Genomic DNA, 19,758 nt, shown 5'->3' with positions numbered 1-19,758 from the left:
AAACATGGGATAGTTTGCTCTGCACACAGGGGTGTCCAATCCCAATCCTGGAGGGCGATTCCACTCCAGGTTTCACAGGTAACATGAGATGAGGGAATAGAAATATTGCATTTTGGAATCCAGCGTTCATTCAAATCCTACGACAGCATGACCTGTCGAATCACTCTAAAGAGACGCAGAGACCCAAGGAAAGCAACTCTGAATTCATCTCATGGTGTTAGTATGATTTAGTATCCCATAACCAGCATACCCCCACCAGCTGTCAACAGCGCAGCAGTGTGGAGTAGTGGTTAGGGCTCTGGACACTTGACCGGAGGGTCGTGGGTTCAATCCCAGGTGGGGGGGACACTGCTGCTGTACCCTTGAACAAGGTACTTTACCTAGATTGCTCCAGTAAAAACCCAACTGTATAAATGGGTAATTGTATGTAAAAATAATGTGATATCTTGAAAGAATTGCAAGTCGCCCTGGATAAGGGCGTCTGCTAAGAAATAAATAATAATAATAACAGCGAAGTGCCTAGGAATATTCAACTTGGGACTCTATTTAAACTACTTTACCCAGATCACACTGCAGCGTATCGAGGAACCAATTCAACCAGAAAAAAACAGAGACACAGTTTTATTACACAGACATCCGTTTTATTTTTTATTAGAATTACAAACATCAACTTCATTCGTTTACTTAAAACTACAGAAACTACAATTAAAATAAGACACTGGACTTCAAACTGCAATACATAAGGCATGTGAAGTAGCTTTAAAATATCTAATAACATCTTTACAATGCTAACCGAGGACTCATTCCCTGTGCGAATGGATTCTGCTACTGGTTCCAATTTTAAAACAATTAAAAAGGTTGAATTAAGCTAATTATGAGTTCAATTAAGGGTCTGGTTAAGTAATTGAGAGCTCAGTTGGAATAAAAACCAGCAGACACAGGGGGTGCTCCAGGTCATCCTTTATAGAAGCAAGAGACAGCGCCATCTAGTTGTCTGCCACTTTGGATCAAGTTTGGCTGGCAATACACTAGCTGTGCTCTAGATGGCGCACTTTTGGCTGATCTAGCCTGCATAATATTTATTATTATTATTATTTGTTTATTTAGCAGACGCCTTTATCCAAGGCAACTTACAGAGACTAGGGTGTGTGAACTATGCATCAGCTGCAGAGTCACTTACAATTACGTCTCACCTGAAAGACGGAGCACAAGGAGGTTCAGTGACTTGCTCAGGGTCACACAATGAGTCAGTGGCTGAGGTGGGATTTGAACCGGGGACCTCCTGGTTACAAGCCCTTTTCTTTAACCACTGGACCACACAGAATTAAGCTAATTATCAGTTCAATTAAGGGTCTAGTTAAGTAATTGAGAGCTCAGTTGGAATAAAAACCAGCAGACACAGGGGGTGCTCCAGGTCATCCTTTATAGAAGCAAGAGACAGCGCCATCTAGTGTTCTGCCAAGTTTGGCTGGCAATACACTAGCTGTGCTCTAGATGGCGCACTTTTGGCTGATCTAGCCTGCATAATATTTATGGCAGGCAACATGAACGGAGAGCAGCTCCTTTCAGACAAAACAGCACAGACTTAGCAAAACATATTAGAACAGTTTCACACTTCTCAAATAAATAGTGTCGATGCGATTGATGCGGTCTGCACGTTATTGCAAAGCAATCTTTTTATTTTATTTTATGCATTTACAAGAGCGTCAGCGCAACAGGTTTAGGAGGAAAAGCAAAAAAAATAAAAATCTCAAAGTTACTGTAAGGAAGTGAAATACTCTCTGTTACACAAACCCACGAATGCAGCGCTTTTGAAACACTGGCGTGTGTGTCAGTGTGTGTGTGTGTGTTGGAGTATGGGTGTGTCAGTGTGTCAGTGTGTGTGTGTGTGTGTGTGTGTCAGTGTGTGTGTGTGTGTGTGCTGGGACTCAAAGGTGGGTGTGCACAATGCTAGCCTATGGGGTGCAGACAACGATTGGAAAATTGTTTATTTCTCCAAAAAGTATCCCATTCACAGCAATTCACACTCGTTGCTTTCAGGGATGCCAGTGAAAGTGCCGTTGGATCTGAGCAATGAGAGGCAGCAACGTTAATGAATGCTCCTCTAGTAATCTCTGACAGCATCTGCAGCGTGCACAGCAAGTCCATCCATCGCTGAACGACACGGCTCGTTTATCCACACGTCTTAGAAGGACGTGGCCTGAACACGTGGTTACAGAGCTGCGGTGTGGTGATCAGGGAGCAGCGGGTCAGGCACATGCCAACAGAAATTACTCATAGAACGAATAATGGAGCTTCGGATCCAAGACACGTCATTTCGTGTTACACGCTCTTAACATGTATTCACAGGGCTGGTTAGAGAAAGAACCGGTTATCTAGAAACTTACAAAAAAATAAATAAAATCCACTGCAAGGGGGTTCTAGAACACTGCATGGGGAATCTGGAACACGGCAAGGGGGTTCTGGAACACTGCACAGGGGTTCTAGAGCGCTGCACGGGGGTTCTAGAGCGCTGCACGGGGGTTCTGGAACACTGCACGGGGGTTCTGGAACACTGCACGGGGTTCTGGAACACTGCACGGGGTTCTGGAACACTGCACGGGGTTCTGGAACACTGCACGGGGGTTCTGGAACACTGCAAGAATTCCAGTTGGCATCAAAGTAATTATCACTGGGAAATGGCTTGGTTTTTGTTTTTTTTAACATGCTTTACTGTACCTCTCTGGGCTTTACAATGATCATCTCTGCTTTATTGCACTTCGCTATGCTTTACTACATTTGGTTATGCTGTTGCTATGCTTTCACTAGGCTTTATTACAACGAGAAACTTTTATTAAAAAGGGTAGCTCCAGTCTGCAACTGAATGCATGAAACACCACACAGAAGCAATGTGTCAAAGGATGCCTGCGTAGAAGAGGCTGAAATGAGCCTCGATCTCCTTTGAAACGATAAAAACAGGCATTAAAAAAAAAGGGTTCATTCTTCTGCTCAAATTATATATATATTTTTTACAATGCTTACCGACTATTCCTTGTGAAAACCTTCGGAAGCAAGGTGGGGGGGGGGGGGGATATCAGCGTTACACAGGCTTCTGAGTACAGCGCGACGCTAATCAGCTTCCCCACGTCTGCTCGGAGGAGTCTTTTCAGAAGTCTAGCAGCAGACTCAAAACACATAATCCGATTTTAAATCATATCGCAAGCAGCTTCAATTAACAGGACATCTTTTTAGGGTGTTTGCAATGATTCCTGGGGAGAGCTGAAATTAAATTTTAAAAAAGCCTAATTAGGCTGCTTACTAGTTCAATTAAGAGTCTAGTTCAGTAACTGAGAGCACAGTTGGAATGAAAACCATCAGACACAGCAGGGGGGTCCCCAGGACTGGGGTTGGAAACCGCTGCTCTAGCACATAGCTAGTGTATTCCATAACATTCCAACAGAGCAGCAGACCACTAGATGGCGCTGTCTCCCGCGTCTCTAAAGGCTGATCTAGTTTACGATCTATATCTGTGGCAGGCACTGAGGTCTGAAGAGCAGTCAAAGCGTTCAGTACAGGAGGAACTGCAATTAGAACCACAGGTTGGCACGGCTTAAAAGGCAGGGGGGGTCATTAATCACAGGCTATTCAATTTGAAGCTACTCCCTCTCATTAGGAAAATGTACATTATATAAAACTACTCTGTAAGGCAACTTGTACACGGTCTTGTATTTTGCCCAGGCTGAGAAAAAGGGCAGAAAAATGTTTTTTTTTTTTAAAATCAATTGACTTGCTATATTAAAAACACACACATGTATTTTACTCCTGTGCATGGAAAACTGTAAAGTGTTCAAAACTAAGAGGGGGTACGGTTCACGGCGCATTGACGAATCTGGGTACTCTCTTTACACGACATATCGCAATAGAGGGCTGTACAGAGGGCATCGTATCACGACCTGCATATTGTGAGATGCATCATATCGTGATATTAGTGTACAGTTACACCCCCCCCAATTCAAAATGGTCAGTGACTTTCACCACACACCTGTATCAATGCATCAGAAACAATGGGAAAATAGCACAATACACTATTGGATAAGCTGATCTATACACTGGGATATTCACTGCCCTGGACACTTTATTAGGACCTGCCCCTAATATCGGGTCACCGTGGGCCCCCGATCACAGCCCTGACGTGACCCAGACTCCACAAGGCGCTGGAAGATCCATTCCCTCGTTAATATTGAGTGCAGAGAGGCCGGCAGAGGATCGGGATGACGAATCCTTCACACAGTCGGATTGAGATCGCTGTGGTGTCCGTGGAAGAAGTCTCTGTCGTGCTCCTCAATCCATTCTGGCTCAGTGGAGGGGGCGTTATTGAAAGCAGCCATCAGGGCTCAGCATTGTTGGCTGGACTGCATGCTTCAGTAAACTATTGGTTCAGCCTTCCAGAGTCATCAAGGGCCCCGGGGTATACCAGGATGCCCCCCTCCAGGGCCGTGCCAAATCGGAGGGGGGGGGGGGACACACAGGTCCTAATAAAGTGGCCGGGTAGTAGATATTTCTCCATGCTAACTAATTGATTTGATCAGCCTGTACCCCTGATAAGACACAAGTGGATGATATTAGAGTATTTTACAGCACTGCTGAATCACCCTGAATTGATTTGCAATTTGGGAAAAGCAGGCTGACCCCTCCCCACCCAGGGCTGCGAAACGCTCTAAAAACAACACTCCCTGATCAGAATATAAATGGATTAAATCCACCTGATTGTGTGGAAGTGAGGTTTCCTTCTGCGATTTCGCCCGTTTGGTTTGGTTGTTTGAGAGCGGTGCCGCGCGCTTTTGCAAAGGAGTCTGGGATATTTTCTTTTTAAAATAATGTTGTGTTGGTTTTGGCACGGCTCGGTCCTTTCTTCCTCTCAGGAGAGAACGGTGTTGCGCTGGGACATTTCTCCAGTCTTCTCGAAGAACATGAAGTCCTGAAACACACGAGACACAACGGGCTGGTCAGTAACACCCGTCCCCTCTCAATTCAAAACCAGAGCTCTCGGCAAAAACGTTTGCCTCACCTTGAATTTCAGGATTGAGACAGAATTAAAAAAAAATCTATGAACAATATTTGTGGGGCACAAAACCTGCTTGGGCCCTGTTGCTATGGCAAAGTAAGAAATAAACACAGTATCTCTCCCCCCCCCCTCCCCCCTCCCTCCCCCCCCCTACAGACTAACACAGACCAGTCATGGTGGATAAGCTATCCTGTGGAAATTCTAACACACCCAGAACAATACAAGTTATATAAAAAGCATTGTGACAGCTATTGCTCGCTTCCTTTGGGATACAGTGGGACCAGAAATGATTCAGACAGACCCCCTAGGTTTTAAATATCTGTAAATTAATGCAATCTCAGTGCTGGGGAACTCACTTTTACAAAAGTAATCTGTTGAACAAAACTGTAACTAGTTACATATAGTTACTTCTCAAACTCTCATTTTACAGAGAGAATTATTTTTATTTTTTTCCAAGTTTGGTCAGGCTGCAGCTGGAAATATTCTCTGAAGACCCGGCTATCGAACCCGCTCCTCCCCTCCGGTGATTCTGTGTGCTAGCGAGATGATCTGAAAAGCGCGTTCGTGTGACGCGGGAGGCCGCAGTCCTTAATTTAAATGTGACTATCAGCAACTAAGTCATATTTTCACATCAAATGTAATCCATCACCACGTTTCATTGCAGTGTGGAGTAGTGGTTAGGGCTCTGGACTCTTGACCGGAGGGTCGTGGGTTCAATCCCAGGTGGGGGACACTGCTGCTGTACCCTTGAGCAAGGTACTTTACCTAGATTGCTCCAGTAAAAACCCAACTGTATAAATGGGTAATTGTATGTAAAAATAATGTGATATCTTGTAAGTCGCCCTGGATAAGGGCGTCTGCTAAGAAATAAATTATTTATTTATTATTATTTGTCTGAAAACCACTGCAGTTCCAAGTTACTGGAAAATGTAATCCGATTACAGTTACACATTACTGGGAAATGTAATCAGATTACATTAATGCATTGCATGTAACGTGTGACCTTCTGTATTAACCCTTTCAGGAAATATTTATAAAAATAGCTGACACAAATGTATTTTTAATTAAACCTTGCTTTATATGGAAACAAACGGCACCCTCATAGGAGTTCATCATGCATTTTCAGTTTTCCATATGTCCCCATATAAGGTTGCCATGCATGAAGGGTAAGCCTGGCCGCACTGTGTACTGTACTGGCACAACCCAGACCCTTCGCTTACAGAAATAGCTTGACAGCTGATTCTTCTAGCTGTAGTGTATGAGTGACGTTCCGCACAGCTGTGAAGATCAAACACAGCTTTGCGAAACCGATCACTCCGCTCTCCATCCATCACATGCACATGTGGACATGCAAGAGTGACAGACAGACAGACAGAGTAGTCAGGCTGCAGATCAAATCATTCTTTGAGGTCTCCCCTCTCCCCTCTCCCCTCTCTCTCGTACTGACGATGAGGAAGCAGGCTCCCAGCAGCACCGCCTCTCCCCTCTCCCCTCTCCCCTCTCCCCTCTCCCCTCTCCCCTCTCTCTCGTACTCACGATGAGGAAGCAGGCTCCCAGCAGCACCACCTCTCCCCTCTCCCCTCTCCCCTCTCCCCTCTCCCTCGTACTCACGATGAGGAAGCAGGCTCCCAGCAGCACCACCTCTCCCCTCTCCCCTCTCCCCTCTCTCTCGTACTCACGATGAGGAAGCAGGCTCCCAGCAGCACCGCCTCTCCCCTCTCCCCTCTCTCTCGTACTCACGATGAGGAAGCAGGCTCCCAGCAGCACCGCCTCTCCCATCTCCCCTCTCCCCTCTCTCTCGTACTCACGATGAGGAAGCAGGCTCCCAGCAGCACCGCCTCTCCCCTCTCCCCTCTCCCCTCTCCCCTCTCTCTCGTACTCACGATGAGGAAGCAGGCTCCCAGCAGCACCGCCTCTCCCCTCTCCCCTCTCCCTCGTACTCACAATGAGGAAGCAGGCTCCCAGCAGCACCGCCTCTCCCCTCTCCCCTCTCCCCCCTCTCTTGTACTCACGATGAGGAAGCAGGCTCCCAGCAGCACCGCCTCTCCCCTCTCCCCTCTCCCCTCTCTCTCGTACTCACGATGAGGAAGCAGGCTCCCAGCAGCACCGCCTCTCCCCTCTCCCCTCTCCCCTCTCTCGTACTCACGATGAGGAAGCAGGCTCCCAGCAACACCACCTCTCCCCTCTCCCCTCTCCCCCCTCTCGTACTCACGATGAGGAAGCAGGCTCCCAGCAGCACCACCTCTCCCCTCTCCCCTCTCCCCTCTCCCCTCTCCCCTCTCCCCCCTCTCGTACTCACGATGAGGAAGCAGGCTCCCAGCAGCACCCCCTCTCCCCTCTCCCCTCTCCCCTCTCCCCTCTCTCGTACTCACGATGAGGAAGCAGGCTCCCAGCAGCACCGCCTTCATCTTCACGTCCAGATCCAGGGGAAACTGAATCCCGAAGTTATCTGTGTCGGTGAAGACCTCCTTCAGCAGCCCGCTCCACTGCTTACTGATCCGACCCACACTGGCACCCTCGTCCTTCGTCTTCAACTGAGCACGAGCGCAGGGGAGGGAGGGAGGAGAGAGAGGAGAGAGAGGAGAGAGGGAGAGGGAGAGGGAGAGGGAGAGAAAGGGTTAGAGAGGAGAGACACACACAAACACAGGAGGGAGGAGAGAAAGGGAGAGAGTGAGAGAGAGGGTGAGAGAGAGGGTGAGAGAGAGGGTGAGGGTTAGAGAGAAGAAAGAGAAGAGGGGGAGATAGAGAGAGAGGAGAGACACACAAACACAGGAGGGAGGATAGAGAGAAAGGGAGAGAGGGGTTAGAGAGGAGAGGAGAGACACAAACAAGAGAGGAGAGAGAGGGTTAGAGAGGAGAGAGAATGACACACAAACACAGCAGAGAGACAAGCAGAGAGGAGGGAGGGAGAGAGGGGAGAGAGACAAGCAGAGAGAGAGAGAGAGAGAGAGAGAGAGAGAGAGAGGTCAGAGAGAAAATTAGAGAGTGTTAAACAGAAAGAGAGACACAAGCACAGGAGACACAGAGTGAGTCAGAGACAGCCCTTGCTTACTGTTTACTGATCAGGATGATAGTGGAGCTCTGAACACATACAGAACGATCAGACGCTCAGCAGAGCCGAGTCTGGAAACGCTGAAAGGTAAGGTGGGGTCTCTGGTACCTCGAAGTTGATGTCTCCGCAGCAGTTGCAGGCGAAGCAGGGCCCCACCACCCTCATGACGGTCTCCCTCGAGGCGTTCTGAATGGAGAACTTGGGCAGGAAGGGATGCCACGTCTGAACCACGTAGCCGATCGTGGTGCCCCGCGGAGCCTGAACCTCCAACTGACCATCAGAAACAAACATGAGTCAGCAAAGAGGCCACACTGCCTCCCTCCCAGCGTCTCAGCTACAAAAACTAGAGCCACACTGCTTCCCTCCCTCCCAGTCCCTCCTCAGCTCCACTAGAGCCACACTGCTTCCCTCCCTCCCAGTCCCTCCTCAGCTCCACTAGAGCCACACTGCCTCCCTCCCAGTCCCTCCTCAGCTCCACTAGAGCCACACTGCTTCCCTCCCTCCCAGTCCCTCCTCAGCTCCACTAGAGCCACACTGCTTCCCTCCCTCCCAGTCCCTCCTCAGCTCCACTAGAGCCACACTGCTTCCCTCCCTCCCAGTCCCTCCTCAGCTCCACTAGAGCCACACTGCTTCCCTCCCTCCCAGTCCCTCCTCAGCTCCACTAGAGCCACACTGCTTCCCTCCCTCCCAGTCCCTCCTCAGCTCCACTAGAGCCACACTGCTTCCCTCCCTCCCAGTCCTTCCTCAGCTCCACTAGAGCCACACTGCTTCCCTCCCTCCCAGTCCCTCCTCAGCTCCACTAGAGCCACACTGCTTCCCTCCCTCCCAGTCCCTCCTCAGCTCTAAGCTCTGTGCTGTCGCGGTGGGTGGCGCAGTACCTCTTGCAAGCAGCAGGGGCACCAGCAGCTGGCGCACTTGTAGGGCCGCACCAGGTGGATGACCTCCTGGTCGTTGTTGTCGGTGATCTTCATGTTGAAGTGGCGCAGGGAGCCGCAGCAGTTGCGTGTGCAGCAGTCGTTCTTCTCGGTGGCCTTGTAGATCTTCTGGCCCATGCTGTTCTTGATTTCGTATTTGTTGTTGGTCTCGAAGCCGATGAATGCTGGGACAGAGGAGGAATCGAGACGATGAGACAGCGGGTGAGCGGGGCGAGAGATCTCGCGCTGAAGAACACCTCCGTTTTTCTACAGCTGGGATTTAGTTATTTAAGGGGAATGGAAAAGACTTTGATGGAGAACCTTGCGGGCCAGAATTTATGTCGCGCTGAAAAATCGTACGATTCAAAAAGGAACTCCTTTGAATCTACAGCTCTGGCCAAAAGTTTTGCATCACCTAGAATTTTAGGATTGAGTCATTAAAAAAAGACATTAAAAACTATATGAACATAAATTAGATATTTTATTTATCATGTAATCAAGAAACTACAAAAGGATATCGCAGAACCGGACGCCATAACAGCAGTATTTCATGTTGGATTTCATAATGTCAGATTTGTTCCTGGAAAACTACAAAGCGGTGTGTGATTCAATATGTTAACATAACATTATTCAGCTGGTTTCATTTGACTTTATCAAGCAAAATGAGTTCATTCTACAGGGTGATGCAAAACCTGTGGCCAGAGCTGTATAGGAGAACAGGACAAAAACATATTTTACATCTGCATTTCTACACGACCTCAGACTGGGATCTAGGAGTCCTGCGAGGTTCCAACGTGACTGCTAAACACACAGCACTAAGATAAGAACCTAAGAAAGTTTACAAACGAGAGGAGGCCAGTCAGCCCATCTTGCTCGTTTGGTTGTTAGTAGCTTATTGATCCCAGAATCTCATCAAGCAGCTTCTTGAAGGATCCCAGGGTGTCAGCTTCAACAACATTACTGGGGAGCTGGTTCCAGACCCTCACAATTCTCTGTGTAAAAAAGTGCCTCCTATTTTCTGTTCTAAATGCCCCTTTATCTAATCTCTATTTGTGACCCCTGGTCCTTGTGTCTTTCAGGTCGAGTCCCCTGGGGTTGACATTGTCAATACCTTTTAGAATTTTGAATGAATCAGATCACTGCGTAGTGTTCATTGTTCAAGACTGAATAGATTCAATTCTTTTAGCCTGTCTGCATACGACATGCCTTTTAAACCCGGGATAATTCTGGTTGCTCTTCTTTGCACTCTTTCTAGAGCAGCAATATCCTTTTTGTAACGAGGTGACCAGAACTGAACACAATATTACAGATGAGGTCTTACTAATTGCATTGTAAAGTTTTAACATTACTTCCCTTGATTTAAATTCAACGCTTTAAATTCAACATAAGGCAGGACCTTGAGGTCCCGTCAGGACTGAAAGGGTTTAACTTTATTGCCTAGAACTTCCTGTGCCTGAACCTTTTTACAATGCAGTAGAAATCGTCCAGCTAAGCAGACTCCCCTGAATTCAGCCGTTTCATTTCAGCTCCTACCTTCAAGGAGTTCAACCTTCTGGTGAACCAGGATCTGATCGATCTGGAAGAAAAATAAAAGACAGCAGAAATCCTGAGCCCTCTGTTACACACACTGGAGGTTTTTTTAACTTCATGCAATCTTGTTAAGTCCGTGTTATCTGTGCTTTAGCCCCTGGTACAAAGCCTGCTCTTCGGTTCCAGTTGAGTTTCAGCTAGAAACGGTGGAGCAGGTTTCCTGGAAGTCAAGGCAAGTAAACTGAAAACTTTCTTTAACCTCGTGCAGTAGCAGAGATCGGCTTTTTAAAATACAGTTTCTTTCAAAACACACAAAAAATGTGATACCGTCACCCAGACTACTGAATGAATAGAAAGCATTCCAGCTCTCCCTGCCTACCTGCGTGAGGTACTCCAGTCCTGGGGGCACGCCGATGGGCACGGCAGAGTAGGGGGTGACCTTGTTGTGGGGATCGTGTGCCGGGGAGGGCCCAGGATTGGTGGGGGCAGGCTGGTACCCGTGGGGGGGGCTCAGCGGACCTGGTTGGTAGCCCCCGGGTTGTGCGATAGGGGCAGGCTGGTAGCCATGGGGAGGGGGGCCCCCAGGCTGAGGTTGAGGGGAGGGCTGGTAGCCATGGGGAGGGGGGCCCTGGTAGCCCCCGGGCTGAGGTTGAGGGGAAGGCTGGTAGCCCCCGGGCTGAGGGTAGACACTGAATCCTGGAGGGGGGGCGGGCTGGGTAGGATCTCCATATCCGGGCTGAGCCATGGGGTAGGGGGGCACAGAGTATCCCCCGGGCTGTGGAACTGGGTACGGGGGCTGGTTCGGAGGTGGGTAACCTGCGGAGAAAACACAGCGAGCTCATCAGTGACCTACAGCCCCCCAAACAGAACACAAGATTATTATTATTATTATTATTATTTATTTCTTAGCAGACGCCCTTATCCAGGGCGACTTACAATTGTTACAAGATATCACATTATACATTATTTCACATTATACAGATATCACATTATTTTTACATACAATTACCCATTTATACAGTTGGGTTTTTACTGGAGCAATCTAGGTAAAGTACCTTGCTCAAGGGTACAACAGCAGTGTCCCCCACTGGGGATTGAACCCACAACCCTCTGGTCAAGAGTCCAGAGCGATACGTCCCCCGTTCGCAGACACTCACTGACAGCGTGGATCTGACAGCCAATGACAAAACAGTAAGCCTTTAAACCACAACAGGGTCTATGGAAACAGACTCCATGTGTGAAGATAAGAGCATAAGAACATAAGAAAGTTTACAAACGAGAGGGGCCCCCATTCAGCCCATCTTGCTCGTTTGGTTGTTAGTAGCTTATTGATCCCAGAATCTCATCAAGCAGCTTCTTGAAGGATCCCAGGGTGTCAGCTTCAACAACATTACTGGGGAGTTGGTTCCAGTTTTTTTTAATTTGGATTAATTGACTTTCTGTTCGGTGGCTCCCTCTAATCAAGTTGAGAGAAAACAACTGCTCCTTCTGAGAGCGGAGAGATTTATCGTGGTACAAACCCACACTGAAGACTGCCCTATAGATCGACGTTTAAGAGACTAGATATCTCACGCACCAGCGTTTCCAGCAGGGACCCCCAGGGGTACCAGTAACCATGTGCAATCTTAAACCCCATTTCTACCCCATTACAAGCGGATTTCTCACTGAAAATGTGACGGTATTATCGGATTATCTGACCATTCACTGCAAAACGACATCAGAGTGGCAGCTTTGATTCCCCTTCAGGAACTTTGAAAGATCACAAGAACACCTCTCATCGTCACTTCGCATTTCTCTGTGATTCGGTGGAACATCAGGCTCCCACTGCATAGCGTTTTGAGACAATCCTGGTTTTACTAGGAGTTTAACAAAAGACCCGAGCTTGCTCCCTACACACCGTGGCTAATCAAGCTTGCATTAAAACCTGGAAGGGGTGAAACTGCTACGCAACAGGAGTCTGATTCCCATCCCTGCAACGCGACTGAGAGATGTTGGGGTTGAGGAATCGAATCGTCATGCCAGTGCGTCCGTGTTGTAAACCCCCTGCTCTTTGGGCAGGTGGGAGTGACGCAGGCCCGCGACAATGGAAGCGGTTCAGAATGCTGCAGAGCGAGTTTGACAGGTTTGTTCAGCCACTGACTATTCACACCTGCAGGCAGGTCTTTCTGCATGGTCCAGAGACGTCATCAAACTGGTTTTCCACCCTTTATACAGTCTAGGTCCTGTTACAATGCAATCCGCATGGATTAGGGTTGCAGGTAGGGCATTCGGCTGCCATGAAAGTTAAACACTGCGTTGCATTCCAATGCGTTCCCTTGAATAGCTTGTTAGTTTAGCACGAAAGGGCAAGTCCTCCCTTGGTTACAGCAAACATGCCTGGTTTTTCTATCGCGGCTCGCTCTGGTAGCGTGATCAGAGGCACCACCCCGAACAAGGCCCCTGCAGAAAACAGAGGCTCGTCCCACACAGACCCAGGGTCAGTCAGAAACACAGAGATAGCAGCATCATTTGCTGAAACTGTAAAATCCAGCTTCCTATTTCATTCAATTACAATTCCAGCTACAATTATGCTACAGTAATTACAATTATACTAAAAGTTACATAAAAACAACAAAATGAACATGATTTATTCTAATAATAATCATCATCATGATCATCATCATCATCATCATCATCATCATCATCATCATCATCATCACAGGTACAAATACAGAAACTGCTATATAACCCCCCCCCCCCACATTAAAGTGGTTGAAAATACGAGAACAATGATCGTACAACAAATGTGCATAATTGAACTGTAATTGATCAATTATATGGGACAATTACATCCGCGTGCCAAGGTTCAACTACAGATATTATTATTAGTTTATTTGACAGACGCCTTCATCCAGTTATGCCTTGATTGCAATTCCGCTGTAGTTTCAATTAAAAATGACTCAATTACAACAGAGGCCCATCGACACCCCTGGATCCGCACACAGAGCAGTCCGAAAGCGCGGAGAGCGAGAGAGAGTCGAGGCAAGCTTTTCACATCTGTTCATGGTAATTGGAAACAGACGACAGGCTGTATAATTTATTACAAGCATGTCAGCGACACACATCCCGATATTTATTTATTTGGCAGACGCCTATATCCAAGGCGACTCACGCAGGTGTTACAGGGCAGCACAGGGTTACAATGCAAGCTTCTTATTTAAATACAGGTGTAGTTTACAGTCAGTGCAAATAATAATACTACTAGAATACAATATGAACTAGGATGCAACAAGTTAGGATCACAGCGAGTTATATCTACAGTGACAGATTAATAGTGCAATAGTGCAAGGATAGCGCATGAGCTGAGGATCCAGTGACGTGGTGCTGAGGTCAGGCGAGTCCAGTGCAGAGCAGGAGGGGCGGATCAGGAGATCTACAAGCACAGGTGATTAAGCAGGTAAGGTATTAAACATGAATTGCTAGAAGGTAATTATTTCCCAGTGCAGTGTTTATAGCAGCTTTAAAGTCTCCTGTGCACAATGAGTTTAAAAGTTTTCACTGCACAATGAGTTTTAAAGTCTTCACTGCACAATGAGTCAGATTCTCTATCTTTTACAGCACTGTAATAAATTATTTCTATTGCCGGGACTCCTTTCCGGTTTTGCTGTTCAGTAATGGCGCTTAGCATTCCTTTTATTGGGTTGCTGGGCACAGTTTTAAAAATCACCATAAATAAACTTGTTTTAAAACGCTACCAAATCGCCTCTCACAGCCGTCGTCGAGATTTTTATAGACGGTATATATTATAGGCACACACTTAAAAAAAAAAAAACACACACACAATTCTGTAATAAAAAGACGTCAAACGTTCTCCTGGTAGCTGATCTCGAAACTCTTAAAGGACCTCAGTGATTCAGCCTCAACATCGTGACTAGGTAGCCCAGCCCCTCACCACTCTCACTCACTCTCTCACTCTCTCCCTCTCTCTCTCTCTCTCTCTGTCTGTCTCTCTCTGAAGAAGTGTCTCCTTCCCTCTGTCCTGAGTCTCCACTTCCCAGCTGCGTCCTCTGGTCCTGGTTTTAATCTCGTCCCTGCCTAATTATTCTTTCTTCCAGGCTGGATTCAGTTCCCTCGCTCTCTGGAGCTCCAGTGACCCTAGGATTCATCTGGTTCCTCTGCATAAGACTCTGACCAGCTTGTGGCCGACCAGAACCGAACACAGCACCCCTAGCCTCTCCATTTGTACACTTTTGCGACAGCTTTCTGTCTTTTGAATTGTTTCTCCACAAACTCTAACAACTATGGCATTTTTCCATGCTCCCAATACCATAGAAAAGTCACTCACCTTTTCAGAGGAGCAGATCTGCTTTGAGGCAACGTGGTCCTTTATTGGAGCAGAAAGAAAGCTGGCGAGTTTCAGAGACTGTGCAGCTGCTTGCGTCTGATCAGCTCGATTCTCCAATAAGGATCTGGGTGTCTGAAACTCTACCTGGTTAAGATTTACAGGATCTTTCCTGCGCAGCAAGTTAGCCCCGCCTACTACAGGTCCCGATTGGAGAATTGTGCTGAGAAGGCGGAGTCAGAACAAACAAGGCGGGTCAGCTTTGGTTTCATCACCTCCGACACTCAGGTGATTAGTGTTTGTAGCCAACACAGTAACTCCATAGATCTTTAAGAAATTTCCGTTTGCTTGTAACGATCACTCTGCACAACTGAGAAGCAGTTGCACTGTCCTCCCTAAGGAGATACTACTGGCCCTATTCCTATAGCTAAATAAGTCAGCAAGAGTGACAGACAGCAAAAGCAGGGACGTCAGAGGTGTCAATTTCAAGAACAATCGGTTTATTATTGTGAACAATAATGTCAACAAATGAAAAAATGAACAAATGAATGAAATGAATAATGATAAGAAAGTAATTCAAATAATTGCAGGTAACAGGTAAGAAATAAGATGGTACAGATGTAGGGACAAACAGAAGGCTAAACAGATTCACAAAGTAGAAAATGAATGGTGTCCGGAGGGTCTCCAATAAACCCACACTCACAAACACAACACACACAGATAGACAAAAGATGGTGGGAGAATGACAGGTAGGCCCAACAAGTCCAGTAATAGCAGGGTAATTGAAATCCATACAAAGTAACAAAATAACAAAAAAATACAGGAAACAAAGTATCAAATTAAAGTAGAAAAAATCCAAACAAAAAAGAAATGATCTCACCCACAAATAAGGCAGTCCAGCAAAGTGTCCCGAAATGATGGTTATTGTAGAAGGTTGAAAACATTGAGTACGTTGAAATTGTTGAGACTGTCCAGTAGTGTTGAGTTGAATGGTGAACAGTTGTTTTGAAAAAATCAGGAGGATCAGGAAAAAATGGAGGCTGTCACACATAAAACAACAAACACTAAACAGACCTAGAAAAACAGCTAAACTTAAACAAGTAACAGTGAAAACAAAAAGAGCAGTTTAGATAAAGCGCAGCAACAAAAGAAAATAAACGGATGCACTGGAATTATCTAAAGATGTTAATGGATTCACTGAAATTTAAGTAGAGAAAATGCTGTAGTTAAATGGATTCCTCTGAGAAAGGGAGTCCCCCTCAGGCCTGATTAGCCAGCTTTAATACAACTGCTGGCTACTAAGGAGCTCTGAGATTGGAGGGGAGGAAATCTGAATGAGCCAATGGGGAGAGAGGATGAACAGAGGGTGGTTGCAAGGAACTATGGGAAATGAAGTTTTGACCTGGCCAGGCTACTGACCCTAATTAAAGGGACAGGTGGGTGAGACTTACACCCACATTATGTAGCATGGGAATTGCTACATATTCCCCCCCCCCACACTGGAGGTGCAAGGGACGAACGCCATAGTAGCGTTTTAAATTAACAATATTGACGGTATCCTCTTTGAAATAATCTGGCTCCCCCCACTTGACTTTGTAGTTGTTGGGTCCAAGTCTCTTGGTTACAAGAGCTGGCCCAAACCATTTAGGGGCAAGTTTTGCGGAAAACTTCCCAGAGGCATCAGATAAGGGGTGAGATCTTATCCAGACTAACTCACCTTCTTCATACTGACAGTGTGCTCTCCGGGCATTGTAATTCCGAGCTTGCCGTTTTTGAGCTTTGGCAACGTGATCCCTCACCTCTTCGGCAATCTGCTGCTGGCGATCTAGCAGTTGGTAGGGATCGGTGGATGGAGCAGGAGCAACAGCGATTAATCGGTCCAATGGGCCTCTGATGGTCCTTCCGAGCGCTAGTACTGCAGGAGAGAAGCCAGTGGTTTCATGTTTGGCGGTGTTGAGGGCGAAACGAAACTCGGGTAGCCACTGATCCCACAGCTGATGGTTTTTCCCGACGAAAGATGCAACCATGGTCTTTAAGGTGCGGTTCACGCGTTCTGTCAGGTTGGTCTGTGGGTGGTAGCTGGTGGTGAGTTTTTGTACGACTCCCCAGGTCTTGCACACCTCTGCGAGTAACTGGCTCGTGAACTGAGGTCCACGGTCTGAAAGAATGTGTTGCGGTGTTCCCCATCGAGTGAATATTTCCTGCGTCAAAATGTTCACAATTTTGGTGGTCTTACTGTCCCGCAATGGAAACAGCTCAACCCACTTTGTGAAGTAATCAACAATGACCAGGATGTAAGTGTTACCTTTTTTACTTCTTGGGAAAGGTCCCATTAGGTCCAGACCCAGCATCTCTCCGGGCTCCTTCACAGTAGTGGACTGGAGTTGACCTGCAGGTTTGGTGTTGGACGGTTTGTACTTCTGGCAGGTTTGACACTCCTTTATGTGGTGCCATGTATCTTTACGGATGGAGGGCCACCATGCAACCTCCAGCATGCGCAACAGGGTCTTCATCCTGCCCAGGTGACCTCCCAAAGGGTTGTCATGGTAGTAGTGGAGGAAGGAATCCGTCAGCTGTTCCGGAATAACCAGCTGGTATCGGAATCCTTGTTTAGGAATAGGCACCCGGCGATACACAAGTCCCTGCTGTTGGATGAAGGAGATGCGGTTATCCTTGGCAGTATTGGAAGCAATGTCATTGATGATGTCAGAGATAGCTGGGTCTTTGGACTGAGCGGCCGCAATCTGGTCCATGGTGGTGGGAAGATCCATGCTACTCGCAGGGGCATTGCTAGCACACACTGACGCAGAAGGAGTTGAAGGTGGTACAAGTGGAGCTCTGGAGAGTGCATCAGGTACAAGATTCAGACTACCTTTCCTGTAAATAACGGTAAAAGTGAATTGTTGTAGGCGAAGAGTCCAGCGGGTCAGTCTGGAAGAGGTTTTTGGGTTGTTGAATGCCCAGGAGAGTGCAGCGTGGTCAGTGACAACCTCAAACTCCACCCCCTCCAGATAATGCCGCCATTTTTCTACTGCCCACACAACAGCGAAACACTCCTTTTCGGATGTGGAGTAGTTTTTTTCGGCAGAGTTCAGTAATTTGGAGGCGTAGGCTATTACCTTCTCATCATCTCCTTCTAGCTGAGTCAGAACCGCTCCAAGTCCTACATCGCTGGCATCAGTAAAGACTCGGAACGTCTTGTTGATGTCCGGGTGAGCGAGGACTGGAGGACTGATCAAAGCTTCTTGGAGGAGTTTGAAACTCTTCTGGCACTCTCCTGTCCATTTCCAGGGGACATCTTTCTTTTTCAAGTTGTTAAGTGGGGCAGCAATATCCGCAAACCTGGGGATGTACTTGTGGTACCACCCTGCCAAACCTAGGAACCGTTGAACCTCCTTCAAGTTGGTAGGAATGGGATATTCCTGGATGGCTTGGAGCTTGTGGGGATCAGCAGCTACACCCTCACCTGAAACCACATGACCAAGGAAATGGAGAGTGTGTTTAAAGAAGTGGCATTTTTTGAGATTGAGAGTAAGACGGGCCAGATGAAGTTTGTGGAAGACAGCTTCGAGGTCTTGAAGATGCTGTGCGGAGTTTGGTGAATAGACAATGATGTCATCTATGTAGACGAAACAGATCTTCCCTCGGAGGTCTCCTAACACTCTCTCCATCAGCCGTTGAAAAGTGGCTGCAGCATTTTTTAACCCAAATGGCATTACATTAAATTGATAAAAACCAAAGGGTGTGGTAAACGCAGTCTTCGCTCTACTTCCTGAGTCCATCGCCACTTGCCAGTAACCCGAGCGTAGATCAAGGGAACTGAATACCGCAGCACCACTCAGGGACTCCAGGATGTCATGAATGAGGGGCATGGGATATGCATCAAAGACAGTCTTTGCATTCAGCTTTCTGTAGTCCACACAGAACCTGTAACCACCATCTTTCTTCTCTGTGAGCACCACTGGAGAGGACCATGGGGAGTTAGATGGTTCTATAACTCCGTCCAGCAGCATGTCTTGGACGTGTTCCTTGATTAAAGCCTTCTTCAGTGGAGACGCTCTATACAGTCGACCCCGAACAGGGACTTCGTCCTCAGTGGAGATGGAGTGACGGGTGACTGTTGTCATTCCCAACTTATCAGTGCAGACTGAAGACCACTTTTGCTGGAGGTTCTGGAGTTGTTGCTCGACAGGAGATGGTTCAGCTGAGGTGATGGTCATGGTCACCTTCGCCGGTTGGCATGGCTTTGGATCAGAGGTGGTAGGTGGCTGGCAAGATGTATGGAAGTAGAGGCTGACACTCGATAAGGACCTGTCCCAGGAAGCTTCCCCCTCATACCGTGGCAAAAAAGGATGGTAGGAGAAATCCTTCTGATGTTTGACACCATACTGCCTATTGACAATGTCAATCTGGGTATGAGTTTTCTCCAAGAAATCCAAGCCTAGAACAAGGGGAAACGTCAGGTGATGATCCTGTAGGACATATGTGCCTAGAAACCAGATCTCTCCGTGGAGAAGGTAAGTGAGGCGAACTTGACCTTTGGCCTGGTGTGACTGTCCATCCGCCAGCATGAAATACTGGTCCTGTGCAGACTCCAGCTCTTCCCCTGGATGAGCGATCTTCCTCCAGAGACTCTCTCTCATCAGAGTGAAGGTGCTCCCAGTGTCCAGGACTGCAGGCCCTTGGAGCCCTCGAACGCCTACATCCACGATCAGCAGAGTCAGGCTTGCAGCAGGAACTATATTTTTCTTCTCCTGGCTTCTCACCATGCTGACCTCTGCCGGCTTCTTCGTAGCTCCTTTATGGCTCTTCTTGTCCTGAACGGCTTTGCTGGAGTTTGACTTGACCCAGTATTCCCGCTGAGCAGCGTTGTCTCTCTCCACCTGGGTCCCGATGC

At 47.5% G+C, this 19,758-nt stretch overlaps 1 protein-coding gene across 1 annotated transcript in view; it reads right to left on the bottom strand.

Moving 5' to 3' along the window:
- Nucleotides 1-1,389: 1,389 nt before the first annotated feature.
- LOC117404603 (phospholipid scramblase 2-like) overlaps nt 1,390-19,758 on the bottom strand; it is a 34,318-nt gene continuing 15,949 nt past the window's right edge. Inside the window, exons 3-8 of the mRNA XM_059015309.1 lie at nt 10,920-11,356; nt 10,544-10,586; nt 8,975-9,195; nt 8,205-8,366; nt 7,417-7,578; nt 1,390-4,957 (exon numbers count right to left, since the gene is read on the bottom strand). Coding sequence (XP_058871292.1) covers nt 4,898-4,957; nt 7,417-7,578; nt 8,205-8,366; nt 8,975-9,195; nt 10,544-10,586; nt 10,920-11,356 — 1,085 coding nt within the window. The 3' untranslated portion in view covers nt 1,390-4,897. The remainder of the gene's footprint in view (nt 4,958-7,416; nt 7,579-8,204; nt 8,367-8,974; nt 9,196-10,543; nt 10,587-10,919; nt 11,357-19,758) is intronic.

Source organism: Acipenser ruthenus, chromosome 50 (genome assembly GCF_902713425.1).
Source record: "Acipenser ruthenus chromosome 50, fAciRut3.2 maternal haplotype, whole genome shotgun sequence".
In the NCBI taxonomy this organism is placed as follows: Eukaryota; Metazoa; Chordata; class Actinopteri; order Acipenseriformes; family Acipenseridae; genus Acipenser; species Acipenser ruthenus.
This window is presented reverse-complemented; position numbering and strand designations above follow the sequence as displayed.